At 44.4% G+C, this 24,511-nt stretch overlaps 1 protein-coding gene across 2 annotated transcripts in view; it reads left to right on the forward strand.

Annotated features, from left to right (window-relative positions):
• Nucleotides 1-24,511, forward strand: part of LOC123771492 (acetylcholine receptor subunit alpha-like) — a 246,620-nt gene that overhangs the window by 48,174 nt on the left and 173,935 nt on the right. For both annotated transcript variants that reach the window (XM_069313693.1, XM_069313694.1), the window contains exon 2: nucleotides 21,758-22,351. In XM_069313693.1, the coding sequence (XP_069169794.1) occupies nucleotides 22,249-22,351 (103 nt within the window). In that variant the 5' untranslated portion in view covers nucleotides 21,758-22,248. The remainder of the gene's footprint in view (nucleotides 1-21,757; nucleotides 22,352-24,511) is intronic.

Here is a 24,511-nt window from a genome sequence, read left to right on the forward strand (position 1 = left end):
GTATCTTCGTCCTAATTCCTGTTAATGTTCACAGTATTAGTTTGGGATCAATCTGGGTCTTTTCATCTCTCCAGAGAAGTGGAAGAAAGCTCAGAGAGATCCAATACTTGCCTTCCTTTGTTGATATTGAGTACACTGATCTCAGCTTCCTTGGCTGGTATTGAGTACACTGATCTCAGCTTCCTTGGCTGGTATTGAGTACACTGATCTCAGCTTCCTGTGCTTCTATCATGTACACTGACCCCAGTCTTCCTTGAGTATACTCTCTCAGTTGCCACTTATATTTAAAAGATAACCAAATAACAGCATCAGTAAATCAGTAGGAAATATCAGGAGGATTCGAACCTGTGATCCACATGCTCCTCGCGGCTCCTAGTGAGCTTCTCTCTGATACATCACCCTAATGTGATTTCTTTGTGCAATACCATCAGTTTTAGGTCAAAGTTCAGACGGCTTCTGAACTTTGTGAAAGGCGAATAGATCCATCTCTTCCCATTTCTGGTCTGAGTTTGTGGGATTTTGTTAAACCCCTGGGCCTGACGGCTGAGTGGACAGCGCTCAGGATTCGTAGTTCTAAGGTTCCGGGTTCGATCCCCGGTGGAGGTGGAAATAAATGGGTAGAGTTTCTTTCACCCTGATGAACCTGATCGCCTAGCATCATATATAGCAGTAAATAGGTACGTGGGAGTTAGACAGCTGCTAAGGGGTGTTTCCAACACTTGGTCCAACAGGCTGTTGCTTGGAGCGGCCCGCAGGCCCACATATCCACCACAGCCACAGCACTGGGCTGTGAACAGTGCTTCGCTGATGTCCTCTGTTCTAACTGAACCTTTGTAAATGCTTCACCCATGTACTTAAAAAAATTGAGACCGAACCAAACCTAGGTCCTCCAAAGGATACCTGATCAACCAGGCTGTGACTCGTACGTCAGGCTGCGAGCAGCCGCGTCCAACAGCCTGATTGATCAGTCCGGCAACCAGGAGGCCTGGTCGACGATCGGGCCGCGGGGACGCTAAGCCCCGGAAGCACCTCAAGGTAACCTCAAGGTAAGGTAGGTCAAACTATACAATATTTAAATATATAAATGTCTAAGAAAATACCGCATTTGAATACAATGAACTTGAAATTTTGTGAATGCATCTTTGAGGTCTTCCATTGTTTGGACAAGCGTAGCCTAAAGGGAAGGCTGTGTAAAGCGATTTTCATTCTTTATCTTTTATTTTTAATGGGGTTTTCTTTCATTTTTTATGGGGTTTGACGGCTGGATTAACGACCCTTGGGAATAAGGAAATAAGAACAGGTTTGATTTAGCAACCATCCCTGGAAACACAAACCGAAACTGTCTCTATTTTCCGCTTGTTACAACTTGTAATAAAGTTTTTACATCTTGGCTTAACGTGTTTATGACGTATTAGAACGTTGTTACAACTTGCTATATTGGTTGTTATAACTGGTTAGGAGGCGTTAACACTTGTTCGAACGTTGTACCAACGTCGTAGTTTCGGTGTGTGTTTGGCGGGTTATAAGCCTTAACAAGTCACTCAAAATCCAGCCTCAGTGTTCTCAATTATTAAAACTCCTCTCTGAGTTCCCAATTTTTCATGTGTCCTCCTTGAGGTTACCTTGAGGTGCTTCCGGGGCTTAGCGTCCCCGCGGCCCGGTCGTCGACCAGGCCTCCTGGTTGCCGGACTGATCAACCAGGCTGTTGGACGCGGCTGCTCGCAGCCTGACGTATGAGTCACAGCCTGGTTGATCAGGTATCCTCACCCAATTTCCAATTTTCCAAGGCTCCTAAACTCATTCCCAGTTTCGCAAAGCTCTTTCAAACGGAGCTTCCAGCCAGCTTAGTATATACATTCTTCAGGTGATTGTTCCGTCATGTTTTGCTCCTTTGTTTGGATTGTGTTAGACGAGGCGTGAATATTATTACGGAAGGTATTTGGCTTGAAATTGGCGAGGTTCACTCTGAGTTATTGGGGTGGTGGTGGTGTGGTGGTGGTGGTGGTGGTGGTGGTGGTGGTGTGGTGGTGGTGGTGGTGGTGGTGGTGGTGGTGGTGATTGTGGTATTGGTGGTGGTGGTGGTGGTGGTGGTAGTGGTGGTGGTAGTGGTGGTGGTGGTGGTAGTGGTGGTGGTGGTGGTGGTGGTGGTGGTGGTGGTGGTGGTGGTGGTGGTGGTGGTGGTAGTGGTGGTGGTAGTGGTGGTGGTGGTGGTAGTGGTAGGTGGTTGTGCTGAAGTGAATGAAGCATTTCTACCGACAATATTGAGGTTTACAATTAAATAACATGGATAAAGGGTTGGATTGCCTCCAGATACTTTAAAGATGCTATAAGATAGCTTTAATCCCCACATAAAGTAGCAGTTAACTACTAATTGACTCCATCCTTACTGTGAGCACCCTGGCTCGGCTGGTAGAGCGATAGTCGCGTTCTTTTTTCAGGATAAAATGACTGTTTTGATGAGGACCTTGTACCAGCTCATTCTAGCTTTCACATTCTACACACACACAGTGGAGAGTTAGCCTTCTGAAGCAGGAGAGTCTGGTGGCTGTGATTTGTCTAATCTTTGAGGGGAACGTCTCCCCACAGCAATTAACTGCCATTAGCCAACTGGCCAAAGGTGAAATGTCTCTCTGAATTTGCTTCCCACCGACACCCCTCGTCTGACTTATCGTAGCACAGTGGTCTACATCCTAGGCTCGCATACGATGGTCCCGGGTTCAATCCTCTGGCATGACAGAACAGTTAGGCACCTCCAGTTCTCTCCTGATTCCTTGTATGTCTAACCATCCTGTGAGAAGAGGATGCGAGATGAACTCATGCACTCACAGCATACACTCACAGCATACACTCACAGCATGCACTCACAGCATACTCTCACAACACACACTCACAACATACACTCACAACACACACTCACAACACACACTCACAACACACACTCACAACATACACTCACAACACACACTCACAACACACACTCACAACATACACTCACAACATACACTCACAACATACACTCACAACATACACTCACAACACACACTCACAACACACACTCACAACACACACTCACAACACACACTCACAACATACACTCACAACATACACTCACAACATACACTCACAACATACACTCACAACATACACTCACAACACACACTCACAACATACACTCACAACATACACTCACAACATACACTCACAACATACACTCACAACACACACTCACAACATACACTCACAACATACACTCACAACATACACTCACAACACACACTCACAACACACACTCACAACACACACTCACAACACACACTCACAACACACACTCACAACATACACTCACAACACACACTCACAGTTCACAGAGATCTCTTGACCTACGCTCTGTAATCCCTCATTCAGAACAAAGTAGCAGAACATTGATGTACCCACCAAGTTAAGCTCCCAGAAATAGAGCTTCAGCTCTTTGGTCCCGCCTCTCTGTACCAAACCTCTTTATAACTGCAAATAATAATACGATATCTATGTCCCACGTAATTATATTAGGAATATTAAGTGTGGAAATAGCATTAATATTTGTTATTAAAGGCATTAGGCTAATGAACCGGAGCAGTAAAGCCTATATTTAACAATGAACTATTTATGTGACTAGCTACGAGGAGGTCTCGTAGCCTGGTGGATAGCGCGCAGGACTCGTAATTCTGTGGCGCGGGTTCGATTCCCGCACGAGGCAGAAACAAATGGGCAAAGTTTCTTTCACCCTGAATGCCCCCTGTTACCTAGCAGTAAATAGGTACCTGGGAGTTAGTCAGCTGTCACGGGCTGCTTCCTGTGGGTGGAGGCCTGGTCAAGGACCGGGCCGCGGGGACACTAAAAAGCCCCGAAATCAACTCAAGATAACCTCAAGATAACTATTCAGAGTCAATTACTGGTGATGCTAATTCGACATTAGCATTGCTAATTGGTGTAGTATCCTGATGGGGTTGTTAATGATAGGGATTGGGGAGGGGGGGGGGAGGCAGTGGTTTGGGGGGTTTAATGAGCGTAAAAGGTTATGTAGTTCACAAGTTAACGAGGTTGTTAACAACAACACAGTGGAGACTAGGGAGGTACCAGCAACACACTCACCAGCAACACACTCACCAGCAACACACTCACCAGCAACACACTCACTAGATCAAAACAGGAATGGGAGGGAAGGGATGGTGCCCCAACCACTTGCACCATCGGGGATTGAACGCTGTCCTGCAAGAAGCGAGGCCATCGCTGCAGACCTTGAAGGTCATGATAAATGACAAGGAACTGGTTACAAATAGCTATGATGACCATTCTTTGGTCATCCAAACAATGGTCAATGACGTTTCGGTCGTGGATTTCGGTCCTGGGTAAATATTGGTTCAGTAACAGGGTTGTTGATTTGTGGAACCAATTGCCGCGTAACATGGTGGAGGTGGGGTCCCTCAATTGTTTCAAGCGTGGGTTGGACATGTATATGAGTGGAATTGGGTGGTTATAGAATAGGAGCTGCCTCGTATGGGCCAATAGGTCTTCTGCAGTTACCTTTGTTCTTATGTTTGTCAAGTCATGTGTACTCACGTAGTGGTACTCCCCTAGTTGTGCTTGCAGGGGTTGATCTCTGGCTCTGTGGTCCCGCCTCTTCAACTGTCAATCAACAGATATTATGGCATGTGTGAAGCATATGACTCGATAATGGTCCAAAATGGACCGAAACGTCGTCGTCGTCTCACCATCTTCTAATATATAGTCTGGTCATCATATCTTCAGCCACGTTATTGTGACTCATCGTCTGTAAACATCTAGGAGACAGAGCCTATTGGGCTAAGTCACTCTCCTCCACTTTCGACTTAATTTATTTTCTGCCACCGACCTGGCTAATCATGTATACAACGCTAAGTAGTATATATACAGTCCTGTCTGCCATACATAAACATGGTTGAGTTGTGTTCTACATATAGTGTGGGTGAGTTATTGACCACTCAACCACAGAAGGTGATTCAAGTGTTAACAATACTAATATATATATATATATATATATATATATATATATATATATATATATATATATATATATATATATATATATATATATATATATATATATATATATATATATATACATAGATAAAGCCATATGGTATATCACACATCTCCATCTATTTACCAGCAGAACAATATTATTCGGGGCTCGAACCCTGGTTAGAAAAGGACGATAGGGTACCTACATCAAACAAGTTACCCTGTTCAAACAGCAGTAACTGGGGACCTACTTATAAACCAATAGGTATGTTAGGGAAAGTAGATTAACAGGAGCTTTGAAAAGGGCCAATTACTCATGGGGTAAATGAAATGGTTGAGCAAATAGGTTCTTTTTTAATGGTTCTTAGACGTCAAAGGGGACATGGGTAAGACTTTTATAAATATGTGTTTATTTTTACTCCCATTTTAAAGTCTTAAGTGGGAGTCATTAGGGTGGGATATAGATAGGGGGTTGTGCAGGTCTTGTGGTGAAAAAAGAATGAAGAAGACCTTAACAAAACACACACACACACACACACACACACACACACACACACACACACACACACACACACACACACACACAAAGAACTTTTTCAGTGTCAGAGTAGTTAGTAAATGGAATGCATTAGGCAGTGATGTGGTGGAGGCTGACTCCATACACAGTTTCAAATGTAGATATGATAGAGCCCAATAGGCTCAGGAATCTGTACACCAGTTGATTGACGGTTGAGAGGCGGGACCAAAGAGCCAGAGCTCAACCCCCGCAAGCACAATTAGGTGAGCAATTAGGTGAGCACACACACACACACACACACACTCACACACAAGGCTTCGTTGTGTGTTTACCCAAGAATGGAATGTTTCCGACTGACCCTTAATCTCTGTCAGGAAAGGAGAGGTTAATTTCGGAGTGATGTTTTATCAGTGCGGAAGAGAGAGAGAGAGAGAGAGAGACAGAGAGAGAGAGAGAGAGAGAGAGAGAGAGAGAGAGAGAGAGAGAGAGAGAGAGAGAGAGAGAGAGAGAGAGAGGGAGAGAGAGAGACAGAGAGACAGAGAAAGAGAGAGAGAGACAGAGAGAGGGAGAGAGAGAGAGACAGAGAGACAGAGAGAGAGACACACAGAGACAGAGTTCGCTAGCAAGATACGAAAGAGAGAGGTAGTGGATGAGCGGAAAAATAGAATGAGCAAATTAGTTGTAAAAAAAAAATTGTAAATAAATTTGAAGGCAAACCAATGAATTCATTTGTCGATACAGTCGCAGCATTAAAGCTGTATTCTGGCCTGTAAGCCTCTTCCATTCCCTATTTAAAATCCAGCTTTGTTACAGCCAAAATACATATATTTCCGCAATATATCAGAAGCCGTGTTTTTATTTTTTCTCTCTCTGGCGTTACTGAAACCGGCAGAGTTAGTGGCGGAAAAATGTCTCCAGGCAATCTTAAATTTACGAGTCCAATACCTTGGGTGGAAGAAGTTCAATACTAAAAAGCCAATACTTTAACAGCATCAGTAACTACGACTCTGGAAGTCACTGGAAGAATTTTGGGAAAGAAACTTGACTTTCAATCTTTCAGGATTCCCAGCGGCTTAGCGGATAGGCTTCTCGTCAGGGCTGTTGCTGTGTGTGTGTGTGTGTGTGTGTGTGTGTGTGTGTGTGTGTGTGTGTGTGTGTGTGTGTGTGTGTGTGTGTGTGTGTGTGTGTGTGTGTACTCACCTAGTACTCACCTAGTTGTGCTTGCGGGGGTTGAGCTCTGGCTCTTTGGTCCCGCCTCTCAACCGTCAATCAACAGGTGTACAGGTTCCTGAGCCTATTGGGCTCTATCATATCTACACTTGAAACTGTGTATGGAGTCAGTCTCCACCACATCACTTCCTAATGCATTCCATTTGTCAACCACTCTGACACTAAAAACTGACACTGACACTGTGTGTGTGTGTGTGTGTGTGTGTACTCACCTAGTTGTATTTGCGGGGGTTGAGCTCTGGCTCTTTGGTCCCGCCTCTTAATTGTCAATCAATCAAAAAGATGCCTTGAAGAGCTACCAAAATGACATCACAAAAGGAATGCGTTCTGACATAGATTAGAGACAGATCGTGGAGGACTTTGTTCAGCTTCTGACTAATTCTCGGATTTTCATCAGCCTCCGATAACTCAAATCCCTTCAGTAAGAACATGATCGCGTAATGCTAAATTACCTTGATCTCGTAATGCTATACACGTCATGTATGTCTGTCTCTCAGACAGAAAAAGACAGTTTTTTTTCTATTGTCCTTCTGTCTAGCGCTTAAGTGATATGCTTAATTAATTAATATAATGAATTAGTGTAATTAATCTTGTATCTCAAGGGGGGAGAAGTTCACATATGCTCGCAGTAAGATGGAAATGCTTGAAAAAATATAAAATTATATATATATATATATATATATATATATATATATATATATATTATTAAATATGACCGAAAAAGTAAGATTAATAATTCTAACACGAATTTTCTCAATCTTTCGTACATTACGCTTCACTGTTGGAGGTAAATCAAAAATCACTTCTCCAAAATTCATTTTTATTTTTTTTATTTTTTTTATTTTATTTTTTATTTTGAATTTTGGAGAAGTGATTTTTGATTTACCTCCAACAGTGAAGCGTAATATACGAAAGATTGAGAAAATTCGTGTTAGAATTATTAATCTTACTTTTTCGGTCATATTTAATAATATATGTCTACAGGAAAGACTGCTACCAAAATATACTAATATATATATATATATATATATATATATATATATATATATATATATATATATATATATATATATATATATATATATATATATATATATATATATATATATATATATATATATATTTTTTAAACCGCGAAAAAAGACGAAAAATTAATTGTAGCATTTACCTTTAATTCTACAGAATTAGCTGACTAAATTCCCCTCTGAGCTTGGAACCCAAAAACAAAGATGCGTCCAAAGCAGCATTTGCTCCTAAATTTTATCCCCTGCTGTCCAACAGCTTCCACTAACGGTTCGAAACCTCAGTCTCCCGAAGACCAGGTGGTCTGAAAGGCCTCCAGGACCCCCGTCGTTCCCCAAAACGACAGAATATGAAGGGAAAGCAGTTGGCCGAAGCCTTCATAGCGCCATCACCTGAAATTGCCACAAGGTTCTGTCCCACATCTACTCGTATATTGACGGTGTTCAGCAGAACGAGCCAATCAACTGCCGCCAAAGGTTAATATTAGCTCGCACCAGCACGCTCTGGGAGTTCCTTATGGCCAATTAGTGTTTTGAATTGTGTGGTTCTCTCGAGGTATTGGTCAGGCTGGTTGGGAAGCAGGCATTTGTTGCTCTGCTCGATGCTGGGGTGTTGACGTATATAGAGAGAGGGGCAGTATAACAGTATAACTCTGTATATATGACAGTATAACTCTGCGTCCAGTACTCTCTGAAGCGGGTCTTGTCTCGCCCTGCGTCCAGTACTCTCTGAAGCGGGTCTTGTCTCGCCCTGCGTCCAGTACTCTCTAAAGCGGGTCTTGTCTCGCCCTGCGTCCAGTACTCTCTAAAGCGGGTCTTGTCTCGCCCTGCGTCCAGTACTCTCTGAAGTGGGTCTTGTCTTGCCCTGCGTCCAGTACTCTCTGAAGTGGGTCTTGTCTCGCCCTGCGTCCAGTACTCTCTGAAACGGGTCTTGTCTTGCCCTGTACCCAGTACTCTCTGAAGCGGATCTTGTCTTGCCCTGTACCCAGTACTCTCTGAAGCGGATCTTGTCTTGCCCTGTACCCAGTACTCTCTGAAGTGGGTCTTGTCTTGCTCTGTGCCCAGTACTCTCTGAAGCGGGTCTTGTCTTGCCCTGCGTCCAGTACTCTCTGAAGCGGGTCTTCCCTTGCCCTGTACCCAGTACTCTCTGAAGCGGATCTTGTCTTGCCCTGCGTCCAGTACTCTCTGAAGCGGGTCTAGTCTCGCCCTGCGTCCAGTACTCTCTGAAGTGGGTCTTGTCTCGCCCTGCGTCCAGTACTCTCTGAAGCGGATCTTGCCTCGCCCTGCGTCCAGTACTCTCTGAAGTGGGTCTTGTCTTGCTCTGTGCCCAGTACTCTCTGAAGTGGGTCTTGTCTTGCTCTGTGCCCAGTACTCTCTGAAGTGGGTCTTGTCTCGCCCTGCGTCCAGTACTCTCTGAAGCGGGTCTTGTCTCGCCCTGCGTCCAGTACTCTCTTAAGCGGGTCTAGTCTCGCCCTGCGTCCAGTACTCTCTAAAGCGGAACTTGCCTCGCCCTGCACCAGGTACAGGGACCTGGTCACTGACCAGGTCCTGGTCAGTGACCCAAGAGGTCGCCACGCCATCTTCACACACAAAGAAGCCATTAGCTAATAGGCACGAAGACACCTCCACAACAGACTGGTTCCGTCATATCAACCACCACAACACAGTAAATCAGAGCCAACACAATACACTAACCACAAGCAAAGTCACTACATAGAGCCGCAAAAGACCTATTGGACTAAGCGAAACAGCTCTTATTATCCAAATTTAGTCTTATGTATGTCTCACCTGCGCTTGAAACAATCAAGCGAGCTCCCATCTATTATGTCAAATTACCGGGTAATTTGTTCCTATTTTTAAACCTGTATTTACCCAGGTCTTTTCTGAATTTGAGCATGCCAATTTTATAGTCATTCTTTCATGTACATTTAGTTATTAGTTATTATAACTAAATTTTTTTAGTTATTATATTTAACCAAACGCTTTTGCGTTAATCAGTTCAATCAATTTTCCTGCATTAGACGTTAAGCTTATTAGACAATTGAACAAATCCAGTAAGTTCAGTAGAACTTCGGTTTCAACTCTTTTTACCATGTCGTAGCTCAGTTGATTAAGGCAGCGTCTGGGATGCTCCCGGACGCAGGTTCGAACCCTCGTCACGGCCCTTGTGGATTTGTTCATTTGATGCATCACGTTAGTGTGATTTCTGTGTGTAATTTAACGATTATTTATCTTAAGTGATGTATTTTTCTCCTTAGTTAAACACTCCTGCAGCTTCCTGGCTCGTTGAACACTGTTAAAACTACCTAACTCATTGAACAATGTTAAAGCCACCGGGCTCGTTGAACATTCTTAAAAACCATCTGGCTCGTTGAACACTGTTAAAACTACCTAACTCATTAAACAATGTTAAAGCCACCGGGCTCGTTGAACATTCTTAAAACCCATCTGGCTCGTTGAACACTCTTCCCTTCTTATCTCAATCTTCTTTACCCATCCCCAACCTATTCTTCGCTCCCTTCCCATCTCCCTTTACCCATTTCCAGCTCCCTTACATCCAACCTCCTCTCTCTCTCTCTCTCTCTCTCTCTCTCTCTCTCTCTCTCTCTCTCTCTCTCTCTCTCTCTCTCTCTCTCTCTCTCTCTCTCTCTCTCTCTCTCTCTCTCTCTCTCTCTCTCTCTCTCTCTCTCTCTCTCTCTCTCTCTCTCTCTCTCCCTTGGTCAAGGAGATGGTCTCCCTCAGCCCTTCTGTTTAGACTCTTCTCGTTTCCGTATTTGCGTCTTCGTATTTGCGTCAATTCGTATTTGCGTCTCCGTATTGCTTCATTATATTTACGGCTCTCCTTTATTTGCGTCACTGTGTATGTGTTCTCTCGTTTGACTTCTCTTGCGTTCGTTCACCTGCGTTTTGGCCACATTCTCTCTCCTGCGTTCTCTTGCTTGCCTGTTATCGCTTGCTTTATCTCCCTCGAGTTTTCTCCCTTGCGTTCTCTCACTTGCGGTCTCTCAAGTGCGTTCTCTCACCCACCTTCTCCCACTCGGGTTTTCTCATTTGCGTTCTCTAGTGCTAGAAATTAAAGCAGGAATGAATATTTAGTTTTATGGGGTATCCCGTATGAAAATGATTTATTACAGCAGCGTATTTCAGCGTATTACAGCGTATTTCAGCGTATTACAGCAGCGTATTTCAGCGTATTTCAGCGTGTCTCTTTTATATGTGTCTTTATTATATGTTTCCCTATTATATGTATTCCTTTTGCATGTGTCTTGCTTACGAACAGCATCTTACCTTTCTGGCCTTTCACCTTTAATTACTCACCTGCGGGCTCTTCCCTCTGACCTCCGGTCCCTCACCTGTGACCTGGAGTCTCTCACCTGGACCTAGAGTCTCTCACCTGGACCTAGAGTCTCTCACCTGTGACCTAGAGCCCACACAGATCCTAATGTAGATATGATAGAGCCCGGTAGGCTCAGAAACCTGTGCACCAGTTGATTGACAGTTGAGAGGCGGGACCAAAGAGCCGGAGCTCAACCCCCGCAAGCACAACTAGGTGAGTATACACCCTGGGAGACCACAGGGGAGATCAGGATACCAAGGTATACTCACCTCGGGGAATAACAGCTCAGAGACAAGGTTATCTTGAGGTTATCTTGAGATGATTTCGGAGCTTTTAGTGTCCCCGTGGCCCGGTCCTCGACCAGGCCTCCACCCCCAGGAAGCAGCCCGTGACAGCTGACTAACTCCCAGGTACCTATTTACTGCTAGGTAACAGACAATCCAATTACTTTTTCATAGCTTGTTTGGAAGCGGGGAATAAGAACCTGTTATGCGTTGTGCTATAATCTGTTTCCATCTTTTTTAAATCCCTGACGTTTATCTGTTCTTTGATTACTTTGTTTACAACTATAAACTATTGTGCATGCGTGCACGCGTCCATGCACACGCACACACATACACAACATTTCACCTGTTGATTGACGGTTGAGAGGCGGGACCAAAGAGCCAGAGCCCAACCCCTGCAAACACAACTAGGTGAGTACAAAATGCGTGTGTGTGTGTGTCTGGAGTATGCGGCCCCAGCATGGAGCCCGTACCTTGTCAAGCACAAGACGAAGCTGGGAAAAGTTCAAAGGTATGCCACTAGACTAGTCCCAGAACTAAGAGGCATTAGTTACGAGGAAAGGCTGCGGGAAATGCACCTTACGACACTGGAAGAGTAAGAGGAGACATGATCACTACCAACAAAATTCTCAGAGGAATTGAAAGGTAGATAAAGATAAACTGTTTAACACAGGTGGAACGCGAACAAGAGAACACAGGTGGAGACTGGGTATGCAAATGAGCCACAGAGACGTTAGAAAGAACTTTTTCAGTGTCAGAGTAGTTAACAGATGGAATGCATTAGGCAGTGATGTGGTGGAGGCTGACTCCATACACAGCTTCAAATGTCGATATGATAGAGCCCAGTAGGCTCAGGAACCTGTACACCAGTTGATTGACAGTTGAGAGGCGGGACCAAAGAGCCAGAGCTCAACCCCTACAAGCACAACCAGGTGAATTCACGCACACACACAGAGTTAAAATTCAACCCTGGACGATTAAACGCTGGCCAAAGAATTCAAAGACAAAATATAATATCCATATGAATAATGGAATACACATTTGAATATAAATATGGAATTGCAAGTATTAAACTTCGTTTTACGTAAAAGCAGTTAAAAAAAAATTTAGAATATAAAGCTGTTATTGACTTTTGTGCAAGATTTTGTGCCTGTTAAAAGCGGCTTTATTTTTAATTAGCAATGTATATTCATTGGAATTTTTCCATCCATCTAGATTGGTCGGTACAGCGACGGCCTCACTTCTTGCAGGGTCGACGTTTGATCAATACATTTTTTGTCTAACAGGGCGAGTTTCCTAGGTTCCGTCACTCATTCTGTGAGTGACATATACCCATAGTGACAGTATTGGGCAGCGTCACTCATCCTGTGAGTGGACACACCGCCATAGTGACAGTATTGGGCAGCGTCACTCATCCTGTGAGTGGACACACCGCCATAGTGACAGTATTGGGCAGCGTCACTCATCCTGTGAGTGAACACACCGCCATAGTGACAGTATTGGGCAGCGCCACTCATCCTGTGAGTGAACACACCGCCATAGTGACAGTATTGGGCAGCGTCACTCATCCTGTGAGTGAACACAGCGCCATAGTGACAGTATTGGGCAGCGTTACTCATCCTGTGAGTGAACACACCGCCATAGCAGCTTGTCCGACACCCAAGAATAGCAGACGTCGCGTTCTTAATCCTGTCACTTGTACCCCAGACGCAGTACCGTCTTAAAACGGCTTAAGTGGTTGGGCACCGTTCCTTCCGTCATTATATCCCAGTTTTAATCCTGTCCTCCTGTCCATTCCAAGTGAAACATAGTCATACTAGCTAAATATAGTATGAAACATAGTCATACTAGCTAAACATAGTATGAAACATAGTCATACTAGCTAAACATAGTATGAAACATAGTCATACTAGCTAAACTCTTTCTCCAGATGACTACAAGATTATCTGGTGTTTCACTCTACCTGATGACTTTGTAATGAATGACATACACAGAGGAACGTAGAATTCAACGCATCATCCAGTGTCATCATCTGACTGTGTAATCTTAAATTGGGCAGTTAGTGCCCGGGGAATCATGCTGTACTGCAGAGATTTTCAAGGGTAATCCCCCGTTCAGCGAGTACGTCTACTGGATGGTCCTTGCTTCACACTGTATTAATTAATAATTATACCCCTTGAAATTAGACGTTGAGTCTCTCTCTCTTTCTCTCTCTCTCTCTCTCTCTCTCTCTCTCTCTCTCTCTCTCTCTCTCTCTCTCTCTCTCTCTCTCTCTCTCTCTCTCTCTCTCTCTCTCTCTCTCTCTCTCTCTCTCTCTCTCTCTCTCTCTCTCTTGTCACTTGCTGGCATCAGTCATCTAACGCTATTAACGATAACGATAAAGAAACTATTAGGGGAAGGTACAATGCTCAGCCAATTGATTATCGGGGATCGAGCACCAACTCTGCCAAAAACCCAAGATTATCCAAACTGTGGACGCCGCTCTCAGGAAATTGCGAGTTACCAACTCTAAGCAGAGGATGAGCCAATCAGGAACGACATAATCAGAAATGTCGATATCGCATTTCACGGCAAGGACTCCAGGTATCTTGGTACAGTGATCTGGGGACAAGACTGTAATGTCTTTTTTGGTCCCCTCGCCTGGGTGAGGAAGAGGCGAGAGGGTATTTAGGTCCGACCTCCACGATGGCGTTCGATAGTTTATTAATACTTTCTATGTTCTGTTCCATGGGAGAGGGAGAGTGGGTGGGGGTGTGGTGAGGGGTGGGGGTGTGTGGGGGGGTGTGTGGGGGTGTGTGTGGGTGTGGGGGTGTGGGGGGGTGGGGGGGTGTGTGTGTGGGGGTGTGTGGGGGGTGTGGGTGTGGGGGTGTGTGTGTGGGGGGGGGGGGTGTGGGGGGGTGGGGGGGGTGGGGGTGTGTGTGTGTGTGTGAGAGTGTGAGTGTGTGTGTGTGAGAGAGAGAGAGAGAGAGAGAGAGAGAGAGAGAGAGAGAGAGAGAGAGAGAGAGAGAGAGAGAGAGAGAGAGAGAGAGAGAGAGAGAGAGAGAGAGTGTGTGTGAGTGTGTGTGTGTGTGTGTGTGAGTGTGTGTGTGTGTGAGTGTGTGAGTGTGTGTGTGTGTGTGTGAAAGAGAGATAGTGTGTGTGTGTGAGAGTGTGTGTGTGTGAGAGAGAGTGTGTGTGTGAGAGAGAGAGAGTGTGTGTGTGTGAGTAACAGTGTGTTTGTGAGAGAGTGTGTGTGTGTGAGAGAGAGCGAAGTTGAGAAAGTCAGAGGAAGCTGAGGCTTCGTATAGTCTCAACATAGCCTTTCCCCCTCCCCCCAAGAAAAAAGCTTAAAAGCTCTTCTTAAAACTATCCTTGCGGTCTATGTACCGGTGTTTATCTTACATTCCTCATGCATATTCCTCCGGTATCGCTTTTTTCGGGGCCATATTTTTGCCAGCACGCAGTGGACTATATTGGCCAAGTGTTTGTTCAAAGCTTTTCATAGCTTCCCTTTGCTTTATTTCTGTTTGAACTTTATCTCTCATGAAACTCTGAGGCGCGTACTTTACATGTGTTTATTATCCCTTATGCAGTTGTTTTCTCTCTGTTCTCTCTCTCATAAAACAAAAAAAGACACGTTTAGAGGTTTTTGATCTTTGGGAGAGTGTGTGTGTGTACTCACCTAGTTGTACTCACCTAGTTGTATCTGCAGGATCGAGCATTGACTCTTGGATCCCGCCTTTCCAGCTATCGGTTGTTTACAGCAATGACTCCTGTCCCATTTCCCTATCATACCTGGTTTTAAAATTATGAATAGTATTTGCTTCCACAACCTGTTCCCCAAGTGCATTCCATTTTCCATTGTGCGTGTGTGTGTGTTTACTAGTTGTGTTTACTAGTTGTGTTTTGCGGGGGTTGAGCTTTGCTCTTTCGGCCCGCCTCTCAACTGTCAATCAACTGTTTACTAACTACTTTTTTTTTCCCACACCACACACACACACACCCCAGGAAGCAGCCCGTGACAGCTGACTAACTCCCAGGTACCTATTTACTGCTAGGTAACAGGGGCACTTAGGGTGAAAGAAACTTTGCCCATTTGTTTCTGCCTCGTGCGGGAATCGAACCCGCGCCACAGAATTACGAGTCCTGCGCGCTATCCACCAGGCTACGAGGCCCCATGTGTGTGTGTGTGTGTGTGTGTGTATGTGTGTGTGTGTGTGTGTGTGTGTATGTGTGTGTGTGTGTGTGTGTGTGTGTGTGTGTGTGTGTGTGTGTGTGTGTGTGTGTGTGTGTGTGTGTGTGTGTGTGTGTGTGTGATACCATTTTCTTTAAAGAACTCGGACTTAATTGGCCACTTCTTTTGTTCATCCGGTACGGTGATTGGTCAACCAATCAGTGGCAGAAATATTACTTTCCCTCTGATTCGTCAAACCAGAATTCCAATTTCCCCTCTGACGGCTGGCAGGACAACTACATCCTAAGACTTGAAACATGACTAATACGTGTTTATTGACGGAATTGAGAAGAAGTCGTACGGACCTCGCAAGTTAAGACCAGGATAGCATATAACTTACGCGTTTAGTCAATGTGAGTTTGTGAATCAATGTCCAAGACACAGTTGATGGGCAAATTGAGCTGAAAACGAGGCTGCGAAAATTGTAACTAACAATTTGTATTGGTTGTAAGAGGATAGGAAACTACAGGTATATTGGCCTATACGAGGCAGCTCGCCTGTTGGCCTATACAAGGTAGCTCCTATTGGCATATACGAGGCAGCTCCTATTGGCATATACGAGGCAGCTCCTATTGGCCTATACAAGGTAGCTCCTATTGGCATATACGAGGCAGCTCCTATTGGCCTATACGAGGCAGCTCCTCTTGATATCATATGTTTAAATCTTGTGATTCTGATTTGATTATGGTCAGTTGTAATCTACCGGCCGATGACTATGTCACGCTGGTGATTAGAGGTCATGTGCTGACTTTTCCAGTAAAATTAAATTTAATTATAAAAAAGGTAGCTTGATAGAGGCATTGAGAAAATCTTCGTCGCTACTAAACTGCGTAACAGCGAAATAAATATATATAGAGAGACATACAGATAAGAGAGAGATAGAGAACACAGAAACAAAGTAAGGATAGGGATAGTTAATATCAGGACGAACAAATCCACAAAGGGCCGTGACGAGGGTTCGAACATATGTCCGAGAGGATCCCAGACGCTGCCTTAATCGACTGAGCTACGACAGGGTAAAAGGGTTGAAACCGAAGTTCTACTGAACTTACTGGATCCCGTAGAACTAGATTCAGTAGAACTTCGGTTTCAACCCTTTTACCCTGTCGTAGCTCAGTCGATTAAGGCAGTGTCTGGGATGCTACCGAACGCAGGTTTGAATCCTCGTCACGGCCCTTGTGGATTTGTCCATTTGATGCATCACGTTAGTGTGATCTCTGTGTGTGAAAACATGTCATTGTAAAATTGAATCGTGACCATCTCGGCGAAGGAAGAAATATTCCGAGCTTCGATAACCTGTGAATCGATTCGTTAAGTGGGTGGCCAGGGTTCAGTTCGTGTCGAAGGGGGATTATGCTCAGCTTAACTATTATAAAACTAATTCTATTCGTGCTTCGATCGTGTCGAGAAGGATGATACTGCCTCTAGCGTTGATTCAACTCCTTTCTTGCGCTAGTAGTGTAGAGCTTTGGACCAGAATTCCTCTGAGGTTCAGGCGATTATCCCAGTGGAGTGTGGATAATTTAGCAGTGTTGGTACATGTTTTTCACACCAAGGTGGAGTTACATAGGCACAGTACTTGACGCATATCACACACACACATACACACACACACACACACACACACACACACACACACACACACACACACACACACACACACACACACACACACACACACACACACACACACACACACATATACACATACACATACACATACACATAGGAAGTGATGTGGTGTAGGCAGATTCCATACACAGTTTCAAATGTAGATATGATAGAGCTCTAGAACCTCAGAAACCTGTACACCAGTAGACTGACGGTTGAGAGGCGGAAACAATGAGCCGAAGCTCAACCCCCGCAAGCACAACTAAATGAGTACACAAATAAACCTCTAATAAGTGACAAATGAAAAAGAAAGCAGAATATATATATGCAGAATATGTGAAACTTAGTAGAAATGAGGAAACAGAAGCAAGAGAGAGAGAGAGAGAGAGAGAGAGAGAGAGAGAGAGAGAGAGAGAGAGAGAGAGAGAGAGAAAGAGAGAGAGAGAGAAATCAATCAAGTCGAAGCATTATTGATAGGGCACCGCAGTAGTGGTGGCAGCCTACAGGAATGTCAGCAACAGCTCAAGGGAGACAGCAAGTGCTTGCGGGCTGATAGCATGTCAGGGCTCACATATATATAAGCCTCTCAAACTTCTTCGTTTGTAAGGTAAGGACTTACCTATAATACCTATGTTGTAGCCCTTCACTCTGAGATGTATCTTATTAGGTGTTCGTAGGGGAGAGACTGGAGACTGTGTAGAGAATCTGCAGCCGGTAAACTTTTAGCGTTGGTACATTCAGCTACATTTTGACTTCATCCAGCTACAGTTTGACTTCAGCTACAGTTTGACTTCATCCAGCTACAGTTTGACTTCAGCTACAGTTTGACTTCATCCAGCTACAGTTTGACTTCAGCTACAGTTTGACTTCATCCAGCTACATTTTGACTTCATCCAGCTATAGTTTGACTTCTTCCAGCTATAGTTTGACTTCATCCAGCTACAGTTTGACTACATCCAGCTACAGTTTGACTTCATCCAGCTACAGTTTGACTTCATCCAGCTACAGTTTGACTTCGTCCAGCTACAGTTTGACTTCGTCCAGCTACAGTTTGACTTCATCCAGCTACAGTTTGACTACATCCAGCTACAGTTTGACTTCATCCAGCTACAGTTTGACTTCATCCAGCTACAGTTTGACTTCATCCAGCTACAGTTTGACTTCATCCAGCTACAGTTTGACTTCATCCAGCTACAGTTTGACTTCATCCAGCTACAGTTTGACTACATCCAGCTACAGTTTGACTTCATCCAGCTACAGTTTGACTTCATCCAGCTACAGTTTGACTTCATCCAGCTACAGTTTGACTACATCCAGCTACAGTTTGACTTCATCCAGCTACAGTTTGACTTCATCCAGCTACAGTTTGACTTCATCCAGCTACAGTTTGACTTCATCCAGCTACAGTTTGACTTCATCCAGCTACAGTTTGACTTCATCCAGCTACAGTTTGACTTCAGCTACATTTTGACTTCATCCAGCTATAGTTTGACTTCATCCAGCTACAGTTTGACTACATCCAGCTACAGTTTGACTGCATCCAGCTACAGTTTGACTACATCCAGCTACAGTTTGACTTCATCCAGCTACAGTTTGACTTCATCCAGCTACAGTTTGACTACATCCAGCTACAGTTTGACTTCATCCAGCTAAAGTTTGACTTCATCCAGCTACAGTTTGACTTCATCCAGCTACAGTTTGACTTCATCCAGCTACAGTTTGACTTCATCTAGTCACAGTTTGACTTCCCCCATTTACATTGTGACTACATCCAATTAAAATTTGACAATAATCAATTACTGTTTGAGGGCCTGCAATAACACCTTGTGTTCGAGTCGCTCCCAGTCAAGTGGTGGGGGCGGGTCCAGTGATTAATAACGAGGTTGATGGTCACTCGCGCCAAATCCTATTTTGTAGCGTTATTTGATATGAAATTGAGTCATTGAAAGGTCAGAGGTCAAGTATTGAGGTAGCTGGGAAGGGCGGTTGCTATGGTGACTACTTTGTTCAAGGGAACTATGATGACCTTTGGAGGATCTAAAGGGAAAGGGAGACGATGGGATGCTTCACCCCCTCATTCCTTTCTCTCTTCTATCTCCATAAAAGTATAATTTTCTCCCAGAGTAATAACCCCATAACTATCCCTTCTGGGAACAACTATAACCTCAGCGATACTGAGGGAAGTGCTGGTTGTAAAGCTCACAGAAGGATAGGTGACAGACTAAAAGTATCCTATCCTCTCAGGATAGGCTGTGATGGAGCGAAGAGCATATCTTCTCTGGATTATTTTTCTCTGTTGGGAGGTTGTCTCGAATTTGTTGAACCTAAGACGAAGATTTGTTGAATTCAAGTGGGAGTAAGGAAAGGGAACTATCATGTTAAATTAAGCGCCAAGCCATCACGACTATATAACACTTGGAAGGGGTTAGGATAAGGATTTGGGATGAGACGGGGGGAAGGAATGGTGCCCAACCACTTGGTGGATGGTTGGGGGATTGAACGCCGACCTGCATGAAGCGAGACCGTCGCTCTACCCTCCAGACTAAATGATTGTTTCGACATCGAAGTAATTAATAATGTTATAAATATATTTCTACTATCTTAAGCAGGCAAGTATACATTTTATGAAATGGTTAAATTTTTGTTTTTGTAATTTTTAGTAAGTGGATCTTAGAAGAGCTTTATCCAAGCTACAAAGGGTGCAGTCTGGTTAGTGACGCGCGGCCCGTGTTTTAATTTAGCTGGTGTGTGTGTGTGTGTGTGTGTGTGTGTGTGTGTGTGTGTGTGTGTGTGTGTGTGTGTGTGTGTGTGTGTGTGTGTGTGTGTGTGTGTGTGTGTGTCTGTGTGTGTGTGTGTGTGTGTGTCTGTGTGTGTGTGTGTGTGTGTGTGTGTGTGTGTGTGTGTGTGCCAACAGACTGATGTAGTTCCCCCCAGTGTTGGTCTGACTCAGATTATCTTCCACGGACGGATTGGTCTTGTGTGTTTACATCTACGATCTGATTGGTAGTCTTGTGGTGTGTGGAGAGACCTACACCGTCATCCTAATTTGAGTGCCTATTTACGAAACCTGTAGATCATTCCTCAATCATAGCCGCTTAAGCTATATTTATTAAACAGTTATTGAACCAACCTCGTACCCCTTCGCGGCGCGTAAGTTGTTAAATATAGATATAAATTAAGGTGCCTTGATTGGGAAAAGATTGAAAGGTTTCGTAACTGGATAAGAGAGAGATGGATGAGTCCTGCTGGGGTGTGTGCAGCTTCTTGACTCATTAGACTAAAGCGTATACCAAGACGCCGTCAAAGAAATCCTGTACGCAAATATGCAATTATGCAAGCACGGCCCCTCGGATGTTCTGCAACACTTTCAATGTTGCGAGGGATTACCTGCTTTCAGAACTAGTAACCACTCTTAAACGGCAGTTTCTCAACCCGAACCACCTCATTGCTGGCCCCTTCCCACCAATCATATCTCTCCCACATTTGTTACTATCAGATTCAGATTCAGATTCAGATGTTTATTCAGGTAAGGTATATACATACAAGTGATGTTACATTAATGGATTGATATATAGATAGAGCTAGCACATACAATGCCCAAAGCCACTATTACGCAATGCGTTTCGGGCAAATTCACTATCACACTATCAATTCCCTTCCTAACAATTTCCCTTCCCGTTCTGTACAAGGATGTATTCCCCTATACCAAAGCATCCCATTAATCAGAAGGAAGTGTGTGTCCTGGGAACACAAACCGAAACTGTCTCTATTTTCCTCTTGTTACAACTTGTAATAAAGTTGTTACATCTTGGCTTAACGTGTTTATGACGTATTAGAACGTTGTTACAACTGGCTATATTGGTTGTTATAACTGGTTAGAAGGTGTTAAAACTTGTTCAAACGTTGTACCAACGTCGTAGTTTCGGTGTGTGTTTGGCGGGTATCACCGTTGAAGGTCAAAGGTCATGACTCAGAAGGTCATCGACAAGTGGGTCTCATGACCTGACGCAGGCAGCAGCAGCAGCCTTGGGATGTGGAGGAAATAGGAACCTTTTGGGCAAATGTTGCTGAGATGATTCCCAAACTGATGCCTGAGACACAGATGAAGATGCTGAGAGCATCTTCCACCACTGAATAGGCACTATGGCACTGGCTTGGCACTAGGTGACAAGCCGCGGGACCCTGGGACCACTAGACCACTGGGTAGTTTCCAGAACCATGAGATTAAAGTCAAGGCTTACAGGAGCCGTTAGGGTTCTAAGAAAAAAATGTTGCGGCTCTTGCAAGATGTTGATACAATGTTGAACAGGCTTCTGTAAACATTTTAAGAAATGGTTGGGGATATTCCCTGGGGTTTTAGGGACATGTTGGGGCTCTTAGAGAGTCGTTGGGGACACTTGGGGACATGTTGGGGGCTCTAGAGAGTCGTTGGGGACACTTGGGGACACTTGGGGACATATATATTATTGACTTCGAAGTTGCTTATAAGATGAATTATTTCAGATGTAATCAAACTCAAGCCTTTCTGGTGTATGGAAGGTGGAATATTGTATGCAATGACTGGGTGTTGCAGAAACAGGAAAAATACAACTGCATGATTGAGTTAGGCCTACAGGAGCACCGTACAATGGTGGTCGTGTGTCAGGACCATGGCGAGCATGTGGAGTGGTGATCACTGTGGTCTTGAGAGGCCTATCAGTGCCTCACTAGGTCCAGTGCCTCGCTAGGTCCAGTGCCACGCTAGGCCCAGTGCCACGCTAGGTTCAGTGCCACGCTAGGTGCAGTGCCACGCTAGGTCCTGCTTGCCATAAGTGCTACAGTCCCCCGCGAGTGAAATATGTGTTTAGAAAAATGTGAATAGCGTGTGGAATACAGTCGGAAGCGTTCAAGCAAGCTAAAGTTGGACCCTTCGGTAGTGTCTATATCAGCCAGCCCTGACCAGTACTCCCCCCTTACATCTTGACCCCCTGACCCCCGCCCCCTGACCTGTCAAGATGAGGACGTGCCACAGAGTGAGGCGGGCCAGACTGTGTCCCAGGATACTGAGGTTTCTGGCTGTGGCAGCTGCTGTCTTCATCGCTCTTTGTCCTGAGGAAGGTGAGACCGTTTGGTAATTATTCTATAGTGTGTAGCTCTCTCTCTCTCTCTCTCTCTCTCTCTCTCTCTCTCTCTCTCTCTCTCTCTCTCTCTCTCTCTCTCTCTCTCTCTCTCTCTCTCTCTCTCTCTCTCTCTCTCCTTCATTAAAGAATTAAACACTATATCAATGTCTTGTATAAACATTCCATTTGTATCCAATTTTTCAGCTGACTTGAGGAAAGGTACATGCAAAGGGTAAGATAAATTAGTGGTTTCCTTACCCCTGTGTACTAGTAAAGGGGTCCCCGGTGGTGCCCGGGGTAGTTAGTCTCTCCCTTCACCACTCATTCTACCCCCTCCTCCATAATCATCCCTTTCCCCCCCCCCACCCCCTTTCTTTCAGAAAATGTATCATTAAAAACCACTGAAAAAACTATATGAATCTATTAGAAAATATAATATTACTTAAAACTAAAAAAAAATAATAAAAACTCTCTAAAAACTCTATGGGAAACACGCTAAATATTTCACACGTGACTCCATAAAAATAGCTTCGAACGGCAGGGGGGGCTTTTTAATTGCTATTTTTTCTTAAACCACTTAACTTTGGCCGACCCCAACCAGCTTATTTCCGCCCCATACCCCAGCCCATTCTCCCTGCAAGTTTGGGTGAGGCTAGCCTCAAGCGTCTGACCTCCGACGGATTTTTTTCCATTCAATATATTTTAGAATTTGATTTACATTTTCATGTAAATCCTTCATCGTGAGAGCTTCATATCCATGTGACAGCTTCATATCCTTGTGACAGCTTCATATCCTTGTGACAGCTTCATATCTTTGTGACAGTTTCATTTCCTCGAGAATCCTTCGAGACGTCAAGCATCTCATCTCAGCTGTCATCTCGGCAGAACCTGCTTCTTGTGCAGAGCCTTTCCCACATCTCTACCCTTCCCATATCTCCCCCCCTTCCCCATATCTCTCCCCCTTCCCATATCTCTTCCGTTCCTACATTTCTTCCCTTGTCAAGGTCGAAGCGTTTGTGCTTCGCCAGATATAATTTCAAAATTTATAGTTAGGTTCAATTTCTTTTTTTTTTAGTCCTTATTGAAAATATTTATATGTACTTTAACTCCGTTGTTCTTTGATCTGGTTGGATATATGAGTTAATATGGGCAAGGGCGTACCTTTGACAAGCCGCCGGCTTCCTGTCCTCGTCGAGGCCACTAGTGTTAGTGGCTCTCAGGTAAATTCAGGTAAATATATTCTTTTTGACGTTCCAAATTAATGGTTTCCAATAGAATTATTTTACTTTTTTTCTGCTAGTTATCACACTTACATTTGACCTGTGTGTGTGTGTGTGTGTGTGTGTGTGTGTGTGTGTGTGTGTGTGTGTGTGTGTGTGTGTGTGTGTGTGTGGGTGTGTGTGTGTGTGTGTGTGTGTGTGTGTGTGTGTGTGTGTGTGTGCGTGTGTGTGTGTGTGTGTGTGTGTGTGTGTGTGTGTACTCACCTAATTGTGCTTGCGGGGGTTGAGCTCTGGCTCTTTGGTCCCGCCTCTCAACCGTCAATCAACTGGTGTACAGATTCCTGAGCCTATTGGGCTCTATCATATCTACATTTGAAACTGTGAATGGAGTCAGCCTCCACCACATCACTTCCTAATGCATTCCATTTGCTAACTACTCTGACACTGAAAAAGTTCTTTCTAACGTCTCTGTGGCTCATTTGGGTACTCAGCTTCCACCTGTGTCCCCTTGTTCGCGTCCCACCAGTGTTGAAAAGTTCATCCTTGTTTACCCGGTCGATTCCCCTGAGGATTTTGTAGGTTGTGATCTGTGTGTGTGTGTGGATCTTCCTGTGTGTGTGTGTGTGTGTGTGTGTGTGTGTGTGTGTGTGTGTGTGTGCGTGTGTGTGTGTGTGTGTGTGTGTGTGTGTGTGTGTGTGTGCGTGTGTTCCTACCTTCTCATCCGTCTCAGATTTACGTGTAACTAGTTTCCCTTCAAACGGTTCTTTCTACCTCTTCTCTCACTTCCCTCACTTCCCCCCCCCTTATAATCTCTCACTATACCCTCACTACCGGCATATAAACATACATCCCCCAAACATGCAACCACATTCCTCAAATATGCAACAACAATACCCTCCCCCCCCCTAAGATGATCAACTACAGCCCCCAAATATGCT

Source organism: Procambarus clarkii, chromosome 76, assembly GCF_040958095.1.
Source record: "Procambarus clarkii isolate CNS0578487 chromosome 76, FALCON_Pclarkii_2.0, whole genome shotgun sequence".
Classification (NCBI taxonomy): domain Eukaryota; kingdom Metazoa; phylum Arthropoda; class Malacostraca; order Decapoda; family Cambaridae; genus Procambarus; species Procambarus clarkii.